Source organism: Procambarus clarkii, chromosome 69 (assembly GCF_040958095.1).
Source record: "Procambarus clarkii isolate CNS0578487 chromosome 69, FALCON_Pclarkii_2.0, whole genome shotgun sequence".
Classification (NCBI taxonomy): domain Eukaryota; kingdom Metazoa; phylum Arthropoda; class Malacostraca; order Decapoda; family Cambaridae; genus Procambarus; species Procambarus clarkii.
The window spans coordinates 11,209,403-11,230,991 of NC_091218.1; the positions used below are offsets into that span (position 1 = coordinate 11,209,403).

Consider the following 21,589-nt stretch of genomic DNA (forward strand, 5'->3'; position numbering starts at 1 on the left):
AAGCAGACGAGGGTGGAGGGAAGCAGACACGGCTGGAGGGAAGCAGACAAGGCTGGAGAGAAGCAGACAAGGCTGGAGGGAAGCAGACAAGGCTGGAGGGAAGCAGACAAGGCTGGAGGGAAGCAGACAAGGCTGGAGGGAAGCAGACAAGGCTGGAGGGAAGCAGATAAGGCTGGAGGGAAGCAGACAAGGCTGGAGGGAAGCAGACAAGGCTGGAGGGAAGCAGACAAGGCTGGAGGGAAGCAGACAAGGCTGGAGGGAAGCAGACAAGGCTGGAGGGTAGCGATCATAGGATCATCTAAAAGGTTTTAATAATATTTCAAAACAAGACTATTTTCTTCCTATCCTTTATGACTATTTAATTATGGAAGGAAGAGGAACTGAGCCTTGAACCAGCGACCTTGATTATCTTGAGTTATCTTGAGTTGATTTCGGGGCTTTAGTGTCCCCGCGGCCCGGTCCTAGACCAGGCCTCCACCCCCAGGAAGCAGCCCGTGACAGCTGACTAACTCCCAGGTACCTATTTACTGCTAGGTAACAGGGACATTCAGGGTGAAAGAAACTTTGCCCATTTGTTTCTGCCTCGTGCGGGAATCGAACCCGCGCCACAGAATTACGAGTCCTGCGCGCTATCCACCAGGCTACGAGGCCCTATTTTATCGATCAGTGTCAAGCATAACATTATAGAGAGTTAAACCCGGATATCAACCTTGGAACAGATAGCATAATCACCACTAATCCGTACGGGTTTTATCGAAATGTTATTATTGACCTTATATCCATGTTCTATCGTCGTGTTATCAAGGTGTTATCGACCTGATATTCATGTTCTATCGCCGTGTTAACAAGGTGTTATCGACCTGATAGCCATGTTATCAAGAGGTTATCGATCTGATATCCATGTTCTATCGCCATGTTATCAGCGTGTTATCGACCTGATATCCATGTTCCATGATCATGTTATCAACTTGTTACCGACGTGTTATCAACATGTTATCGACGTGATATCCATATTCTATCGCCATGTTATCAACGTGTTATTAACGTGATATCCATGTTCTATCACAGTGTTATCAACGTGTTATCGACGTGATATCCATATTATATCGCCATTTTATCAGCGTGTTATTGACGTGATATCGTGTTATCATCGCCATTGGAGTCACTTCCCTGTGTGTTTTTATCGGAATGGTGTATATAACGCCATATGAGGACGTATATGAGGACGTATATGAGGACGTATATGAGGACGGATATGAGGACATATATGAGGACGTATATGAGGACACATATGAGGACGTATATGAGGACATATATGAGGACGTATATGAGGACGGATATGAGGACGGATATGAGGACGTATATGAGGACGGATATGAGGACATATATGAGGACATATATGAGGACGTATATCAGGACGTATATGAGGACGTATATGAGGACGGATATGAGGACGTATATGAGGACATATATGAGGACGTATATGAGGACGAATATGAGGACGTATATGAGGACGTATATGAGGACGGATATGAGGACGGATATGAGGACGGATATGAGGACGTATATGAGGACGTATATGAGGACGTATATGAGGACGTATATGAGGACGGATATGAGGACGTATATGAGGACATATATGAGGACGTATATGAGGACGAATATGAGGACGTATATGAGGACGTATATGAGGACGGATATGAGGACGGATATGAGGACGGATATGAGGACGTATATGAGGACGTATATGAGGACGGATATGAGGACGGATATGAGGACGTATATGAGGACGGATATGAGGACGTATATGAGGACGTATATGAGGACGTATATGAGGACGTATATGAGGACGGATATGAGGACGTATATGAGGACGGATATGAGGACGTATATGAGGACGGATATGAGGACATCAATTTTCCTCTTTATTTATGAAGACAATTTCAGCGAGTTGCTTTGTTTGTTGATTGTTAAGAAGTTGAGAAGTGGGAAGTGTGTCTGTGGGCGTCTGTGGGAAGTTGAGAAGTGGGAAGTGTGTCTGTGGGTATTTGTGGGAAGTTGGGAAGTGGGAAGTGTGTCTGTGGGTATTTGTGGGAAGTTGAGAAGTGGGAAGTGTGTCTGTGGGCGACTGTGGGAAGTTGGGAAGTGGGAAGTGTGTCTGTGGGCGTCTGTGGGAAGTTGAGAAGTGGGAAGTGTGTCTGTGGGCGTCTGTGGGAAGTTGAGAAGTGGGAAGTGTGTCTGTGGGCGACTGTGGGAAGTTAGGAAGTGGGAAGTGTGTCTGTGGGCGTCTGTGGGAAGTTGAGAAGTGGGAAGTGTGTCTGTGGGCGACTGTGGGAAGTTGAGAAGTGGGAAGTGTGTCTGTGGGCGACTGTGGGAAGTTGAGAAGTGGGAAGTGTGTCTGTGGGCGACTGTGGGAAGTTGAGAAGTGGGAAGTGTGTCTGTGGGCGACTGTGGGAAGTTGGGAAGTGGGAAGTGTGTCTGTGGGCGACTGTGGGAAGTTGGGAAGTAGGAAGTGTGTCTGTGGGCGACTGTGGGAAGTTGGGAAGTAGGAAGTGTGTCTGTGGGCGACTGTGGGAAGTTGAGAAGTGGGAAGTGTGTCTGTGGGCGACTGTGGGAAGTTGAGAAGTGGGAAGTGTGTCTGTGGGCGACTGTGGGAAGTTGAGAAGTGGGAAGTGTGTCTGTGGGCGACTGTGGGAAGTTGGGAAGTGGGAAGTGTGTCTGTGGGCGACTGTGGGAAGTTGAGAAGTGGGAAGTGTGTCTGTGGGCGACTGTGGGAAGTTGAGAAGTGGGAAGTGTGTGTGTGGGCGACTGTGGGAAGTTGGGAAGTAGGAAGTGTGTCTGTGGGCGACTGTGGGAAGTTGAGAATTGGGAAGTGTGTCTGTGGGCGACTGTGGGAAGTTGGGAAGTAGGAAGTGTGTCTGTGGGCGACTGTGGGAAGTTGAGAAGTGGGAAGTGTGTCTGTGGGCGACTGTGGGAAGTGTGTCTGTGGGCGTCTGTGGGAAGTTGAGAAGTGGGAAGTGTGTCTGTGGGCGTCTGTGGGAAGTTGAGAAGTGGGAAGTGTGTCTGTGGGCGTCTGTGGGAAGTTGAGAAGTGGGAAGTGTGCCTGTGGGCGTCTGTGGGAAGTTGAGAAGTGGGAAGTGTGTCTGTGGGCGTCTGTGGGAAGTTGAGAAGTGGGAAGCTCCTCTGTGGCATTACAGAAGGCCCCACAGTGTCCAGAATACTGAAGATCAATGTTAATACAGAAAAGTAATTGCGACTTCAGGTATTTTTTCCTTTAAGTGCTTTGAGTGGCCGTTAACAAAGTGGCCGTTAACAAAGTGGCCGTTAACAAAGTGGCCGTTAACAAAGTGGCCGTTAACAAAGTGGCCGTTAACAAAGTGGGCATTAACAAAGTGGCCGTTAACAAAGTGGCCGTTAACAAAGTGGTCGTTAACAAAGTGGCCGTTAACAAAGTGGCCGTTAACAAAGTGGGCATTAACAAAGTGGTCGTTAACAAAGTGGTTGTTAACAATATGATCATTAACAAAGTAATGCATGGAGGAGATGGGGGGGGGAGGGTAACTCGATAAGCCTTTAACTCGATACAATCTTTCTATCTCCGATAATAATTATTTCTCTCAGCGATGAATGTTCTCTGTTCTTCCTCTCATGCTGAATGCTGAATGCGAACCACAACAACTTGATGAATCAATAAATACATGTTGAGGCTACACGACGGGATCGAACCGCTGGCCTCATCGGCCTCAGGCACACTCACTACCAACTGGACCATGATGATCTAATAGATTAGCCACTAGAGAGGTCCACTAGACGAACCCAGGCGAAAGCGCTTGCGAAGTACCGGACGAGTGTGTCACCACTGCGCCGCGGAGGACAAGGGCGAGAGCCTTCAGATTTTCTAGCGTCGACTCCAATCGTCAGGATTGTAACTTGTATTGTGATTGTGGTAAGGGTAAGTTAGATGCGGTTAGGTTAGGTTTGGTTTGGTTAGGTTCGGTTCGGTTAGGTTGGGTTCGGTTAGGTTCGATTAGGTTCGGTTCGATTAGGTTCGGTTCGGTTCGCTTAGGTTGGGTTACGTTAGGTTGGGTTACGTTAGGTTGGGTTAGGTTGGGTTAGGTTGGGTTAGGTTGGGTTAGGTTGGGTTACGTTAGGTTAGGTTAAGTTGGGTTAGGTTAGGTTAGGTTAGGTTAGGTTAGGTTAGGTTGGGTTAGGTTAGGTTAGGTTGGGTTAGGTTAGGTTAGGTTGGGTTAGGTTAGGTTGAATTAGGTTTGGTGGCGTTAGGTTAGGCTAGGTTGGGTTGGGTTGGGATTTAGTTAATTGAGATATCGTTAGGTTAGGTTGTAGTTAAGTATTTTTTGCCACACCGATATCTTCAAGTTTTGTTGCAATCGGCTCTTGAAAAGATATCCATAGATTACCAGCACTAGATTATTCTATATTTTCAAAGCTATTTGCTACATAATTAAATTCAACTCTCTAGACAAGGATAAAAAAAATAAATTTGTACAAATAAATTTATTTCACACATTAGACACACCACCTTACAAAAAGGCTGGATTAAGAGGATAAAAAGGATTTAGTGAATTTGGCTACAATACGCCATTGAAAAATTTAACTACTTTTGGAAACTAGTGAAAAGTAGATCTGCTAAACAAACTACCTTTGAAGATTTCTTTTAAAATCATTATATATTTTTTGTCCGAGACAATGACCTAACATGGAATAAATGGCCTTACGCTTCCAGGCGACTCAATTGGGCCAATTATGGAAAAAAAAATAAAAAATAATTGAGACGTTTTTGCCAAAAACCTGCGGTTAATATCACTTTTCAGAACAAGTAAAGTTCAACATGTCAATATTTTTTATTTGTTGAGACCAGAATTATTTTTGTGTAACTTGTTGAGACCAAAATTATTTTTGTGTGACTTGTTGAGACAAAAATTATTTTTGTGTGACTTGTTAAGACCAAAAATTATTTTTGTGTGACTTGTTGAGATCAAAAATTATTTTTGTGTGACTTGTTGATACCAAAATTACTTTTTTGTGACTTGTTGAGACCCGAATTATTTTTGTGTAACTTGTTGAGACCAAAATTATTTTTGTGTAACTTGTTGAGACCAAAAATTATTTTTGTGTGACTTGCGACCAAAATTATTTTTTTGTGACTTGTTTAGACCAAAATTATTTTTGTGTAACTTGTTGAGACAAAAATTATTTTTGTGTAACTTGTTGAGACTAAAAATTATTTTTGTGTGACTTGTTGAGACAAAAATTATTTTTGTGTGACTTGTTGAGACCAAAAATTATTTTTGTGTGACTTGTTGAGACCAAAAATTATTTTTGTGTGACTTGTTGATACCAAAATTACTTTTTTGTGACTTGTTGAGACCCGAATTATTTTTGTGTAACTTGTTGAGACCAAAATTATTTTTGTGTAACTTGTTGAGACCAAAAATTATTTTTGTGTGACTTGCGACCAAAATTATTTTTTTGTGACTTTTTGAGACCAAAATTATTTTTGTGTGTGACTTGTTGATACCAAAATTATTTTTGTGTAACTTGTTGAGACCAAAATTATTTTTGTGTGACTTGTTGAGACCAAAAATTATTTTTGTGTGACTTGTTGAGACCAAAAATTATTTTTGTGTGACTTGTTGAGACCAAAATTATTTTTGTGTGACTTGTTGAGACCAAAAATTATTTTTGTGTGACTTGTTGAGACCAACAATTATTTTTGTGTAACTTGAGACCAAAATTATTTTTGTGTGACTTGAGACAAAAAATTATTTTTGTGTGACTTGTTGAGACCAAAATTATTTTTGTGTGACTTGTTGAGACCAAAATTATTTTTGTGTGACTTGTTGATACCAAAATTATTTTTGTGTAACTTGAGACCAAAATTATTTTTGTGTAACTTGAGACAAAAAATTATTTTTGTGTGACTTGTTGAGACCAAAATTATTTTTGTGTGACTTGTTGATTCCAAAATTATTTTTGTGTAACTTGAGACAAAAATTATTTTTGTATAACTTGAGACAAAAATTATTTTTGTGTGACTTGTTGAGACCGAAGTTCTATAATCTCATTGACAGCGACAATGACAACAAAATTCCCATACAAATGACAATACAGTACATTACAAAATATAAACAAATTAATACCAGTTATTGTAGTAAACTCTATACACATAAAATACATAAACTTTATTTTTTGTTTGCAATAATAAGCACAACAGTAATAAATACAATAATATTGTAATTATGAGACATAGTTAATAGATTACAGCAATATTGTAATTATGAGACATAGTTAATAGATTACAATAATATTGTAATTATGAGACATAGTTAATAGATTACAACAATATTGTAATTATGAGACATAGTTAATAGATTACAATAATATTGTAATTATGAGACATAGTTAATAGATTACAACAATATTGTAATTATGAGACATAGTTAATAGATTACAATAATATTGTAATTATGAGACATAGTTAATAGATTACAATAATATTGTAATTATGAGACATAGTTAATAGATTCAATAATATTGTAATTATGAGACATAGTTAATAGATTACAACAATATTGTAATTATGAGACATAGTTAATAGATTACAATAATATTGTAATTACTGTACTCCTTATACATGCTTATCATATAAATTTAAGATCAAAATAAGACAAATACAGGACAAAATGACATGATAACAAAATACCAAGATAACAACATACCAATATAACAACATGCAAAGATAAAAATATCCCAAGATAACAAAATGCTAGGATAACATAATGACAAAGTAATAAAATACTAGGATAAACATATGTCAAGATAGCAAAGTCTCATGATAATAAAATCTCATGATAACAAATCTCATGATAACAAAATAAAATCTCATGATAAAATCTGATAACAAAATCTCATGATAACAAAATCTCATGGTAACAAAATAACAAAATCTCATGATAACAAAGTAACAAAATCTCATGATAACAAAATCTCACGATAACAAAATCTCATGATAACAAAATAACAAAATCTCATGGTAACAAAATAACAAAATCTCATGATAACAAATCTCATGATAACAAAATCTCATGATAACAAAATCTCATGATAACAAAATCTGCTGATAACAAAATAACAAAATCTTATGATAAAATCTCATAATAACAACATGCCAGGGTAACACGCCAAAACTAGGAACACGTTAAGATAACAACACCCCCAAGATAACAACACGCCAAGATAACAACCTGCCACTTGAACGCCTGAGACGCCTAGGGCCACTTATTCCAGTATAGATCAAAACTAATACCATTTTGTGTAGCTCAATACAATACGCGTTACCTGCGGTCATTTCAAGTATTCATTACCCTGCTTCAAGTCGGCTTCTCTCTGCCTTGCGTCAACCGGAAAGTCAAAACAACGCGGAAAGTGAAGCAAGATCGTGTAGGGGGGGGGGAGCCATTGACAGAGTTGCGTAATCATCCCAGTTTAAGGGAACTACGCAATTGAGCGGGGGAGAGACAGATTAACATGTCTTATTTGTCATTCTTGTTCATATACACACACGACAAAATTGATTTTGTTTTCCCTGGTAAGTAAATTTGAAGTAAATTTGAAGTAAATTCCGTAGGATGAGATAGAGAAAATTAAGAGGTTTATACATAACAAATGTATACTGGTAGAGTTAGAAATAAAAATGCATTGTTAGAATATAGTGTGTGTGTGTGTGTGTGTATATATATATATATATATATATATATATATATATATATATATATATATATATATATATATAAAATATAATATGTCGTACCTAGTAGCCAGAATGCACTTCTTGGCCTGCTATGCAAGGCCCGATTTGCCTAATAAGCCATGTTTTCCTGAATTAATATATTTTCTCTAATTTTTTTCTTATGAAATGATAAAGCTACCCAATTCATGAGGTCAATTTTTTTTATTGGAGTTAAAACTAAGGTAGATATATGACCGAACCTAACCAACCCTATCTAACCTAACCTAACCTATCTTTACAGGTTAGGTTAGGTTAGGTAGCCAAAAAAGTTAGGTTAGGTTAGGTAGGTTAGGTAGTCGGAAAACAATTAATTCATGAAAACTTGGCTTATTAGGCAAATTGGGCCTTGCATAGTAGGCTGAGAAGTGCGTTCTGGCTACTAGGTACGATATATATATATATATATATATATATATATATATATATATATATATATATATATATATATATATATATATATATATTATATAATAATATATATATATTATATAATAATATATATATATATATATAATATGTACAAGGTACGACATGTGTATATATATATATATATATATGTCGTACCAAGTAGCCAGAACGCACTTCTCGGCCTACTATGCAAGGCCCGATTTGCCTAATAGGCCGAGTAATTTTCTTTTTTTAAAAATCCAGTTTGTTTATATGAATTATTTATGAATATAATATATATTAAGGATATCAATTATTGACTTAGTTATGTTAGATTAGGTTAGGTTAAGTTAGGTAGGTTATCTTGAGATGATTTCGGGGCTTAGCGTCCCCGCGGCCCGGTCCTTGATCAGGCCTCCTATCTGTTACACACACCCCAAGAAGCAGCCCGTAACAGCTGTCTAACTCCCAGGTACCTATTTACTGCTAGGTAACAAGTGCATCAGGGTGAAAGAAACTCTGCACATTTGTTACCGCCTCCACCGAAGATCGAACCAGGAACCTCAGGACTACGAATCCGAAGCGATGTCTACTCAGCTGTCAGGCCCGTCAGTCATTTTAATTAGGGTTGGTTAGGTTCGGTCACATATCTACATTACTTCTAACTTAATTTTTTTTTTAATTAAATTATACACAATGAAATTGGTAGTTTTATCATTTCATAAGAAAAAATAAAAAAAATATATAAATTCAGGAAAAGTTAGTTTATTAGGCAAATCGGGCCCATTTCATTATGTATGAGGTCAATTTTTTTTTATTGGAGTTAAAATTAACGTAGATATATGACCTAAATATATCGGTCATATATATCGGTCTAAATATATCTAATTCACAATCGACTTGAGAATGGTCCAGGACGGACCGAAACGTCGTCGTCCCTTCAATTTCTAGTGTGTGGTCTGGTCAACATACTTCAGCCACGTTACTGTGACTCATCGCCTGCACATATGACCTAACCTAACCAACCCTACCTAGCCTAACCTAACCTATCTTTATAGGTTAGGTTAGGTTAGGTAGCCGAAAAAGTTAGGTTAGGTTAGGTAGCCGAAAAAGTTAGGTTAGGTTAGGTAGGTTAGGTCAAAAAAAAATTAATTCATGAAAACTTGGCTTATTAGGCAAATTGGGCCTCGCATAGTAGGCTGAAAAGTGCGTTCAGGCTACTAGGTACGACATATATATATATATATATATATATATATATATATATATATATATATATATATATATATATATATATATATATATATTAGTATATTTTGGTAGCAGTCTTTCCTGTAGACATATATTATTAAATATGACCGAAAAAGTAAGATTAATAATTCTAACACGAATTTTCTCAATCTTTCGTACATTACGCTTCACTGTTGGAGGTAAATCAAAAATCACTTCTCCAAAATTCATTTTTATTTCTAGTCTGACGCGACACGGGCGCGTTTCGTAAAACTTATTACATTTTCAAAGACTTCACAAATACACAACTGATTAGAACTTACGTCTCTCTGATATTATATCTACATTTGAGTGAGGTGGGAAGGATGATGTGGCATTGACACAAGACAGAACAGGGGATATTAATAGGGTATTAAAAGTATCAACACAAGACAGAACAGAAACAATGGGTATTGAATAGAAGTGTTTGTAGAAAGCCTATTGGTCCATATTTCTTGATGCTTCTATATTGGAGCGGAGTCTTGAGGTGGGTAGAATATAGTTGTGCAGTTGCACAAGTTGTTATAGTTGCACAACTATATTCTACCCACCTCAAGACTCCGCTCCAATATAGAAGCATCAAGAAATATGGACCAATAGGCTTTCTACAAACACTTCTATTCAATACCCATTGTTTCTGTTCTGTCTTGTGTTGATACTTTTAATACCCTATTAATATCCCCTGTTCTGTCTTGTGTCAATGCCACATCATCCTTCCCACCTCACTCAAATGTAGATATAATATCAGAGAGACGTAAGTTCTAATCAGTTGTGTATTTGTGAAGTCTTTGAAAATGTAATAAGTTTTACGAAACGCGCCCGTGTCGCGTCAGACTAGAAATAAAAATGAATTTTGGAGAAGTGATTTTTGATTTACCTCCAACAGTGAAGCGTAATGTACGCAAGATTGAGAAAATTCGTGTTAGAATTATTAATCTTACTTTTTCGGTCATATTTAATAATATATATATATATATATATATATATATATATATATATATATATATATATATATATATATATATATATATATATATATATATATATATATGCAACAATGATCACAAAAACACTGATCCAAGTATGCAGAATAACCACATATGAAAAATAGAAAATGCTTAACGCGTTTTCGGCTAATTCGCCTTCATCAGAGCAAAGTAGAATGACATTCTACTTTGCTCTGATGAAGGCGAATTAGCCGAAAACGCGTTAAGCATTTTCTATTTTTCATATGTGGTTATTCTGCATATATATATATATATATATATATATATATATATATATATATATATATATATATATATATATATATATATATATATATATATATATATATATATATATATATATATATATATATATATATATATATATATAATATGAGAGTGTGTGTGTGTGTGCGTATTCCTGACACACATCCAGAGTTGGAAACTATATAGCTGAAGAATATGTAAAAGAGAATAAAACCTGCTAATGAAAAGTATATAATTTTATACACATTTACACAGAACACGTAGCAGCTCCTTGTGACCAGACCTTATACGACTGATATAAACTTTATGTCTTAGCGTAACAGAGCTGGCTTTGTGGGGGGTTTCTTTGGCTTCAATACATATGTATTGAATATGTTATGTTAATATGTTACAGTGATATCATATCTTCAATATGTTACAGTGAAAATAATATCTAGGTGATAGCAACAAGATTCTCTTCAAAAATTTGTGTACAAAAATATGGCGATGCAATGCTATTGTCTTCTGACCTAAATTTATAATATAAAAATGAACCGGGTATTTACATAGGGGTTAAAACACTATCACTAAGTCAGCCATAGTTTTCTTTCTCGTCTCCTTGACAACCTGTGGACATGGTATATTCCCAAAGGGGGGGGCGGGGAATATACGTTAATTGGTTCTCGGGTATTATTTTCATAATGGTTTTTTTCCCTATAAAGATTTGGTAATTTAATACTCAGTATTTTAGTCATTTTTGCTAGTTTCAAATGTTTTTATTTTTATTTTATTTGGCAATTTTTTGAGTCAGTTAGTTGAACATGCAAAAAATAACACCTCAATAAATGGTGATTTATTATAAACCTTTGTAACTAGCAATCATTCGAGCAATGAAGCTTACTTTTTTAAACAGATATTCTGAGGAGAATGGCGTTGATAGCGTGCTTGTCCCTGTGCCTGGTGGGGTAGCTTCGACTACATCACGCTCTCTGAACTACCCAGCATGAGTGGTTGACGGGCGCATGACGGGGACCCTCCGTCGCGGTAGACAGGAGTCCTGGAGTACGGCAACCGTCTGGAGGCCCTGACGGCGGCCTCCACCCCCAGGGTGACGCACGGGTCTATAGTAGATGGTGTGAGCTGAGTCCTCTCAGAGACTTCTGGAGAAGATGGAGGGTCGTCATCGTAGGGGAGGCGGACGGGGTTCTGGGGGGAGGAGGAAAGGACTCCATGCCAGGTCAATCGTCCAACTCACACTACATGACAAGTTGCGCCACACTTGGACTCAGCACTGAGCACATGACTCGCGAAATGACTCCTACTCAGCACTCAAGACGCCTTTCCGAGTCCACTTCAGTGCCCTGTAACTCTTAGTACCTCTTATCTCAATAGTGAGTTTACTATTATTTGTAAACAGTTTACGAGGTCCGTGGTACTCTAGCCTAGTCCTCCTTAGGTCAGGATTCATAAAGGGTCTTCATCTTTCCGCCATAATTGTGGAAAGATGTACAGGTTTCGCACTTGGGCACGAGCTAACTGTTTAGTAAATACGGACTGAGAAAAAGAGATAAGAGGCCGAGAGGTTGCTAGTGGAGAGGAAAGGTGTTAGTGAATACTGGCCGCTAGTCGTAAGATTGAGGAGTGTGTGTGTGTGTGTGTGTGTGTGTGTGTGTGTGTGTGTGTGTGTGTGTGTGTGTGTGTGTGTGTGTGTGTGTGTGTGAGTGAGTGTGTGTGTGTGTGTGTGTGTGTGTGTGTGTGTGTGTGTGTGTGTGTACTCACCTATTTGTACTCACCTATTTGTGCTTGCGGGGGTTGAGCTTTGGCTCTTTGGTCCCGCCTCTCAACTGTCAATCAACTGGTGTACAGATTCCTGAGCCTACTGGGCTCCATCATATCTATATTTGAAGATATGTGTGTGTGTGTGTACTCACCTAGTTGTACTCACCTAGTTGTGTTTGCGGGGGTTGAGCTCTGGCTCTTTGGTCCCGCCTCTCAACCGTCAATCAACAGGTGTACAGATTCCTGAGCCTATCGGGCTCTGTCATATCTACACTTGAAACTGTGTATGGAGTGAGCCTCCACCACATCACCCCCTAATGCATTCCATTTGTCAACCACTCTGACACTAAAAAAGTTCTTTCTAATATCTCTGTGGCTCATTTGGGCACTCAGTTTCCACCTGTGTCCCCTTGTGCGTGTTCCCCTTGTGTTAAATAGACTGTCTTTATCTACCCTATCAATCCCCTTCAGAATCTTGAATGTGGTGATCATGTCCCCCCTAACTCTTCTGTCTTCCAGCGAAGTGAGGTTTAATTCCCGTAGTCTCTCCTCGTAGCTCATACCTCTCAGCACGGGTACTAGTCTGGTGGCAAACCTTTGAACCTTTTCCAGTTTAGTCTTATCCTCGACTAGATATCGAGTCCATGCTGGGGCTGCATACTCCAGGATTGGCCTGACATATGTGGTATACAAAGTTCTGAATGATTCTTTACACAAGTTTCTGAATGCCGTTCGTATGTTGGCCAGCCTGGCATATGCCGCTGATGTTATCCGCTTGATATGTGCTGCAGGAGACAGGTCAGGCGTGATATCAACCCCCAAGTCTTTTTCCTTCTCTGACTCCTGAAGAATTTCCTCTCCCAAATGATACCTTGTATCTGGCCTCCTGCTCCCTACACCTATCTTCATTACATTACATTTGGTTGGGTTAAACTCTAACAACCATTTGTTCGACCATTCCTTCAGCTTGTCTAGGTCTTCTTGAAGCCTCAAACAGTCCTCTTCTGTTTTAATCCTTCTCATAATTTTAGCATCGTCCGCAAACATGGAGAGAAATGAGTGTGTGTGTGTGTGTGTGTGTGTGTGTGTGTGTGTGTGTGTGTGTGTGTGTGTGTGTGTGTGTGTGTGTGTGTGTGTGTGTGTGTGTGTGTGTGTGTGTGTGTTTGTGTGTGTGGAAGTAGGAGTGAGCTCAGAGGAACAATCATATATGCAGACGATGAGCCACAATAACGGGGTCTGAAGATATAATGACCAAAGCACACACCACAAGATGAGGAGACCGACGTTTCGGTCCGTCCAGGTCCCCCCCCCCCCCCCCCACATACACACGACCTGATAATGGTCCAGAACGGACCGAAACGTCGTCGTCTCCTCTTGTGGTGTGTGTGTGTGTGTGTTTGGTCAACAGCCGTGTTTGCTCTCATCACTTGACCACTCCACCTGTCCATCCACACAACGGCTGTCAGCGTCGTGTTTTTCTCGTTCTAAAACACCAAAACATCGAAATGATCAATTCTAAACCTTAAATTCTGTGTGTTCGAAGAATTGTTAATATCTACATTAAAGCCTTTTCTCTGCTGGAACGATAATAGCAATATCGAGTGCTTTGTGACCATGTATATGACCATGTATATGGCTATGTATATGGCCGTGTATATGGCTATGTATGTGGCTATGTATGTGGCCATGTTTGTGGATAAATCTGGCTGGTTAATTCTGTGTATACTCAGTATACCCCGAGGGTTCAGCCCGACCCCTTAACACGTCGGGAAAGATCCCTTAACACGTCGGGAAAGATCCCTTAACACGTCGAGAAAGATCCCTTAACACGTCGGGAAAGATCCCTTAACACGTCGGGAAAGATCCCTTAACACGTCGGGAAAGATCCCTTAACACGTCGGGAAAGATCCCTTAACACGTCGGGGAAGATCCCTTAACACGTCGGGGAAGATCCCTTAACACGTCGGGAAAGATCCCTTAACACGTCGGGAAAGATCCCTTAACACGTCGGGAAAGATCCCTTAACACGTCGGGAAAGATCCCTTAACACGTCGGGAAAGATCCCTTAACACGTCGGGAAAGATCCCTTAACACGTCGGGAAAGATCCCTTAACACGTCGGGAAAGATCCCTTAACACGTCGGGAAAGATCCCTTAACACGTCGGGAAAGATCCCTTAACACGTCGGGAAAGATCCCTTAACACGTCGGGGAAGATCCCTTAACACGTCGGGAAAGATCCCTTAACACGTCGGGGAAGATCCCTTAACACGTCGGGGAAGATCCCTTAACACGTCGGGAAAGATCCCTTAACACGTCGGGGAAGATCCCTTAACACGTCGGGAAAGATCCCTTAACACGTCGGGAAAGATCCCTTAACACGTCGGGAAAGATCCCTTAACACGTCGGGAAAGATCCCTTAACACGTCGGGGAAGATCCCTTAACACGTCGGGAAAGATCCCTTAACACGTCGGGGAAGATCCCTTAACACGTCGGGAAAGATCCCTTAACACGTCGGGAAAGATCCCTTAACACGTCGGGAAAGATCCCTTAACACGTCGGGGAAGATCCCTTAACACGTCGGGAAAGATCCCTTAACACGTCGGGAAAGATCCCTTAACACGTCGGGGAAGATCCCTTAACACGTCGGGGAAGACGTGTTAAGGGGCAATGACCCTGGAAACACATACTGAAACTGTCTATATTTTCAGCTTGTTACAACTTGTAATAAAGTTGTTACATCTTGGCTTAACGTGTTTGTGACGTATTAGAACGTTGTTACAACTTGCTATATTGGCTGTTATAACTGGTTAGGAAGAGTTAAAAACTTGTTCGAACGTTGTACCAACGTCGTAGTTTCGGTGTGTGATTGGCGAGGAGTTAGCTTTTTAAACGTTGTTCAATGTCAACAAATCTTTTTTGACTAGTTGTATTTGAAAAGGGCTGCAGTTGTTCCAAGCTTCAGTACTGCAGCCTAAATAGAAAAGGAGAATTTTTTTTTTCAACGACTTTTACACATTTTCAATAAAACTCTACAACCACAAGTTTCAAATGAAATACTTTCTATGACAATCTTCTATCACATTAGCATATAATAAAGGATATGATTTCAGTAGATTTTCCAAAATATGTTTAGTTTTACTAATACAAGTAGTCAAAGTTCTCCCCCCCCTCCCCCCCCCAAAAAAAAAAAATATGCAAATATGTTATATTTATTATTATTATAAAATCAATAAATGAACTTGGGATAAAAATTCTGAAATCATATTGTAGAGACAAACTCTACATATATGGTGTAAGTTTCATGTTAATTGAATAAAAAATGAAAGAGTTACACGAACGTTTATGTTAAAATAAATTATTGAAACATAAAGTCTAAGGTGCTGCCATCTGTGGCTGAGGTTGACATCAACCAATTTCCTCCAAAATTGACCCCCTTACAGATAGGCTTACGTGCAGTCAGGTGTATAAGTTTCATGCAAATCGTCCGATAAACAAATAAAAATAAAAAAAATAAAAAATAATTTTGTTTAACTAATTTTGGGGGGGATAAAAATAACTTTTAATTATTTTTATTATATGCTATTGTAATAGCTGAGAGTCATAGACATGATTTCAGTTGACACTTGTGTTTGATGTTAATTTTTTACCATTATGGAAAAATTTTGACACTTAAATCAATATATTTTTTTCTCCCTTCCTATTTACGCTACGATGCTGAGACTTGGACCAGATGAAACACTTTTCATATACAACTCGTCAAAAAAGTTTGATTGAAATCGACTTAATTTTCATTTATTGCATATTGTTGGCACATTTGGAACTGATGCCCCCCTTAGGCAGCATTAAATTTAGAAACATTACGTCATTTTTTGACGTAATCGAAAACTTCGTTAAAACTGAGACGTTTTAGCAGCAATTAAAGCATCGTCACATTGACGATTTCTAGGCATCGTGTACGATAGGTTAGGTGGGATGTTTGGGAGCGTATGTTTCTGGTTAGGCCAAAATCGTTACATTTTTTACGGAGTGGCTCGTGAAGAGAATATCCTAAATTACAATTAGCTTTTAGACATTGATAATCCCACGTGGAAAATCCTGAATCATCTAGACATTATTAATCCAACGTGGTAAATCCTGAATCATTATTAATCCCATGTGGAAAATCCTGTATCATTTAGACATTAATAATTCCACGTGGTAAATCCTGTATCATTTAGACATTATTAATTCCACGTGGTAAATCCTGTATCATTTAGACATTATTAATTCCACGTGGTAAATCCTGTATCATTTAGTCATTGTTAATCCCACGTGGTAAATCCTGAATCATTGTTAATCCCATGTGGTAAATCCTGTATCATTTAGACATTGTTTAATCCCATGTGGTAAATCCTATATCACTTCTGTTAATTCATTACAATTGTTCAGAGTATTATCAAGCAAGCAGATTGTTGATGGTTGCAAGTAGATGGTTGCAACATAATTTAATGCAAGCGGCAGTAACTGAGTCCAAGTCTTGCAAAGATGGCACTTATGAAGTCATAAAGATGGCACTCATGAAGAAGTCATAAAGATGGCACTCATGAAGAAGTCATAAAGATGGCACTCGTGTAGAAGTTATAAAGATGGCATTTATGAAGAAGTCATAAGATGGCACCCGTGTAGAAGTTTTAAAGATGGCATTTATGAAGAAGTCATAAAGATGGCACTCGTGTAGAAGTTATAAAGATGGCATTTATGAAGAAGTCATAAGATGGCACTCGTGTAGAAGTTATAAAGATGGCATTTATGAAGAAGTCATAAAGATGGCACTCATGAAGAAGTCATAAGATGGCACTCGTGTAGAAGTTATAAAGATGGCATTAATGAAGAAGTCATAAGATGGCACTCGTGTAGAAGTTATAAAGATGGCATTTATGAAGAAGTCATAAGATGGCACTCATGAAGAAGTTATAAAGATGGCACTTATGAAGAAGTCATAAAGATGGCACTCATGAAGAAGTCATAAGATGGCACTCGTGTAGAAGTTATAAAGATGGCATTAATGAAGAAGTCATAAAGATGGCACTCATTAAGAAGTCATAAAGATGGCAAAGATAACATATACTCCTCCCAGCAGGCCTGTTAGGCGTTACTGCTCCTGGCTATGAACGCTTGAAGCAACAGTGAAGCATATGAAGCACACTGTGAATCACACACGAAGCAAGAGAATGATAAAAAAATAATCATATTGAAAAGAAAGCTTGAAGCAACAGGAGGGTGAAACAGACATGATAAGCTTAGTGAAGTGAACTTGATGTGATGAGGTGAAGAGAAGCTGTAAATGGCAGCTGTAACGGCAGCTGTAACGTAAACACCGAATTACAACAGGCAAGAATACAAGCCAGCGAACAGTAAGCTTTGTGTTAGGTTCGAACTATTTCCCTAGCATGGCAGTGTCCTGGGAACAGGTAATGGGGACAGGGGGTAATTTTATAAGAGCCTAAGGGGGGGGGGGGGTTTGGGTGGAGGATAAGGCCAAATACAAATATATCCATTAAATTGTATTAATTTATTTGGGACTTCTAATGGGAAGATCAATTTTGAATGTAAAGTTTTATCAAATCACAAAATTTACATATAAGTATACAAATATGTAAGTATATTTCTATTTCTGTAATTGGGTTTGAAATAGGACAATAATTTTCCTCAATGTCAGTTTTATAAACTAATTTTGCACGAGTTCTGCAGTATATTGTAATGGAGAAATGAAATGCAAAATTGTGTGCATTCTTGCAATGAATGCTGATATGAAGCATCATGCTATGTTGCATGCTCTCCTTGCAGTATTATGCATTATTGAATAAAAAAGCCAAAATGTATAAATTTGTAATTAAAATAATTCTCACTTATACCATAAGAAGATGGAGCTGATGAATAAGGTCACATAACTATAATTCTTCAGTGAATTGTTATTTAATCTTGTAAATAAAGCTTGAACAATTAATTTATTAAATATTCAATACATACACAAGTTCGTAAATATTTCTAAACTGTATTTTCTGTATCCACAAATATCTTATTCAATTGCTTTTAATATTAATATAATAACTAATATTTACCAGTTCATTATTTATTTTACCCAAATTACATGAAAATAATTATTTGCAATATTTTAACTGAAAAGGTATTTCATGAAATTTTTTCACTATAGATGAGTAATGATGAAAAACAAAACTCAATTCGAAAATCAAAATACCATTAATAACCTGATCTAGATCAACAAACGCCAGTTAAACATTGAACACTCGCCTGTAAGTTGACCAGACCACACACTAGAAATTGAAGGGACGACGACGTTTCGGTCCGTCCTGGACCATTCTCAAGTCGAAACGTCGTCGTCCCTTCAATTTCTAGTGTGTGGTCTGGTCAACATACTTCAGCCACGTTATTGTGACTCATCGCCTGCACTCACCTGTAAACTCTTTTCAATGGGTCTGTGCAGAGGTTCGGATAGTCCAAATGTTGTTTTCTGCGACGACAGCCCCGTCCGGAGACCCATACCCATCCCTAGGTCCTCGGCGGCCACGTTCAGAGGCGGAGGAGAAGGTTCCCCATCATAGGAGCGCGGTGGCTGTTTAATTATGCTGATGCTTATGGTGTGGGCAGATGACTGTGGCTGGGGAGCTGCCTCTGTGGGGTAAAATACGAAGCTTATTGTCACGAGTACCGGGGTTTTGGAGGTCCCACAACAAACTTAACCACAACATTGGGGTCACATTATAAAGTTGCTACAAGGTTGTGGTTAAGCTGGTTGGCACGAGTACTAGTGTTCTGAGGGGAGAGGGGGGAGGAGGGCCTCACGACAAACTTAACCACAACATTGGAGCCACGTTCTAAAGTTGTCTCTAAAGGGTCTCTACAAGGAACTAAAATTCATGTATGTTTAGGGTCTTGTAATATCGACTTGGTGCTTTCTTTTCATAATTAATTACTTGTAAGAGTGAACATATATATATATATATATATATATATATATATATATATATATATATATATATATATATATATATATATATAACTGAAAACTCACACCCCAGAAGTGACTCGAACCCATACTCCCAGGAGAATGAGACTCCTCCCAGAATGAGGTGATTTGGTAAAATGCTATGCCCAAGATTACTATCCGAGTGCCGGCGGTGGGGTGGTTCAAATAGCCTCGGCTATCACCTCATTTTGTCCGGTCGTGATGGTCAAGTGGATTAAGGCGTCTTGTACAAACCAGTTGCATTGCTCCTGGGAGTATGGGTTCGAGTCACTTCTGGGGTGTGAGTTTTCAGTTGCATATTGTCCTGGGGACCATTCAGGCATGTTCGCATTTGTGTTCCTCACGTGTGCCCCAAAGAATGAGGTGATTTGGTAAAATGCTATGCCCAAGATTACTATCCGAGTGCCGGTGGTGGGGTGGTTCAAATAGCCTCGGCTATCACCTCATTTTGTCCGGTCGTGATGGTCAAGTGGATTAAGGCGTCTTGTACAAACCAGTTGCATTGCTCCTGGGAGTATGGGTTCGAGTCACTTCTGGGGTGTGAGTTTTCAGTTGCATATTGTCCTGGGGACCATTCAGGCTTGTTCGCATATATATATATATATATATATATATATATATATATATATATATATATATATATATATATATATATATATATATATATATATATATATATATATATATATATATATATATATATATATATATATATATTTGGCTGTTGATTGCTGGTGTTGACTTCTTGATGTGTAGTGCCTCGCAAACGTCAAGCCGCCTGCTATCGCTGTATCTATCGATGATTTCTGTGTTGTTTACTAGGATTTCTCTGGCGATGGTTTGGTTATGGGAAGAGATTATATGTTCCTTAATGGAGCCCTGTTGCTTATGCATCGTTAAACGCCTAGAAAGAGATGTTGTTGTCTTGCCTATATACTGGGTTTTTTGGAGCTTACAGTCCCCAAGTGGGCATTTGAAGGCATAGACGACATTAGTCTCTTTTAAAGCGTTCTGTTTTGTGTCTGGAGAGTTTCTCATGAGTAGGCTGGCCGTTTTTCTGGTTTTATAGTAAATCGTCAGTTGTATCCTCTGATTTTTGTCTGTAGGGATAACGTTTCTATTAACAATATCTTTCAGGACCCTTTCCTCCGTTTTATGAGCTGTGGAAAAGAAGGCAGGTCCTAGTCAATAACGGCTTCTCCAATGGTTTCATCGAAGACATCATAAGAAGGAAAGTGAAAAGCCATGCAACCTCTGAAGAGACAACTATCACAACACCTATACCCCCTATTAGACTATTTTACAGGAACTTCTTTTCCACAGCTCATAAAACGGAGGAAAGGGTCCTGAAAGATATTGTTAATAGAAACGTTATCCCTACAGACAAAAATCAGAGGATACAACTGACGATTTACTATAAAACCAGAAAAACGGCCAGCCTACTCATGAGAAACTCTCCAGACACAAAACAGAACGCTTTAAAAGAGACTAATGTCGTCTATGCCTTCAAATGCCCACTTGGGGACTGTAAGCTCCAAAAAACCCAGTATATAGGCAAGACAACAACATCTCTTTCTAGGCGTTTAACGATGCATAAGCAACAGGGCTCCATTAAGGAACATATAATCTCTTCCCATAACCAAACCATCGCCAGAGAAATCCTAGTAAACAACACAGAAATCATCGATAGATACAGCGATAGCAGGCGGCTTGACGTTTGCGAGGCACTACACATCAAGAAGTCAATACCAGCAATCAACAGCCAATTATTGCACAACTATATATATATATATATATATATATATATATATATATATATATATATATATATATATATATATATATATATATATATATATATATATATATATATTATTAAATATGACCGAAAAAGTAAGATTAATAATTCTAACGCGAATTTTCTCAATCTTTCGTACATTACGCTTCACTGTTGGAGTTAATTCAAAAATTAATTCTCCAAAATTCATTTTTATTTCTAGTCTGACGCGACACGGGCGCGTTTCGTAAAACTTATTACATTTTCAAAGACTTTAGTCTTTGAAAATATAACGTAATATATCTT

At 38.5% G+C, this 21,589-nt stretch overlaps 2 protein-coding genes across 2 annotated transcripts in view; one reads left to right on the plus strand and one right to left on the minus strand.

The window, feature by feature from the left end:
* Positions 1-1,188: 1,188 nt before the first annotated feature.
* LOC123751814 (aspartic and glutamic acid-rich protein) lies at positions 1,189-1,935 on the plus strand. The gene has a single exon (XM_045733894.2). The coding sequence runs from the start codon at positions 1,189-1,191 to the stop codon at positions 1,933-1,935; it is 747 nt and encodes a 248-aa protein (XP_045589850.2).
* An 8,931-nt stretch (positions 1,936-10,866) lies between these two features.
* LOC123751813 (nephrin) overlaps positions 10,867-21,589 on the minus strand; it is a 222,638-nt gene continuing 211,915 nt past the window's right edge. Inside the window, exons 15-16 of the mRNA XM_069311033.1 lie at positions 18,934-19,151; positions 10,867-11,904 (exon numbers count right to left, since the gene is read on the minus strand). Of these exons, the coding sequence (XP_069167134.1) occupies positions 11,674-11,904; positions 18,934-19,151 (449 nt within the window). The 3' untranslated portion in view covers positions 10,867-11,673. The remainder of the gene's footprint in view (positions 11,905-18,933; positions 19,152-21,589) is intronic.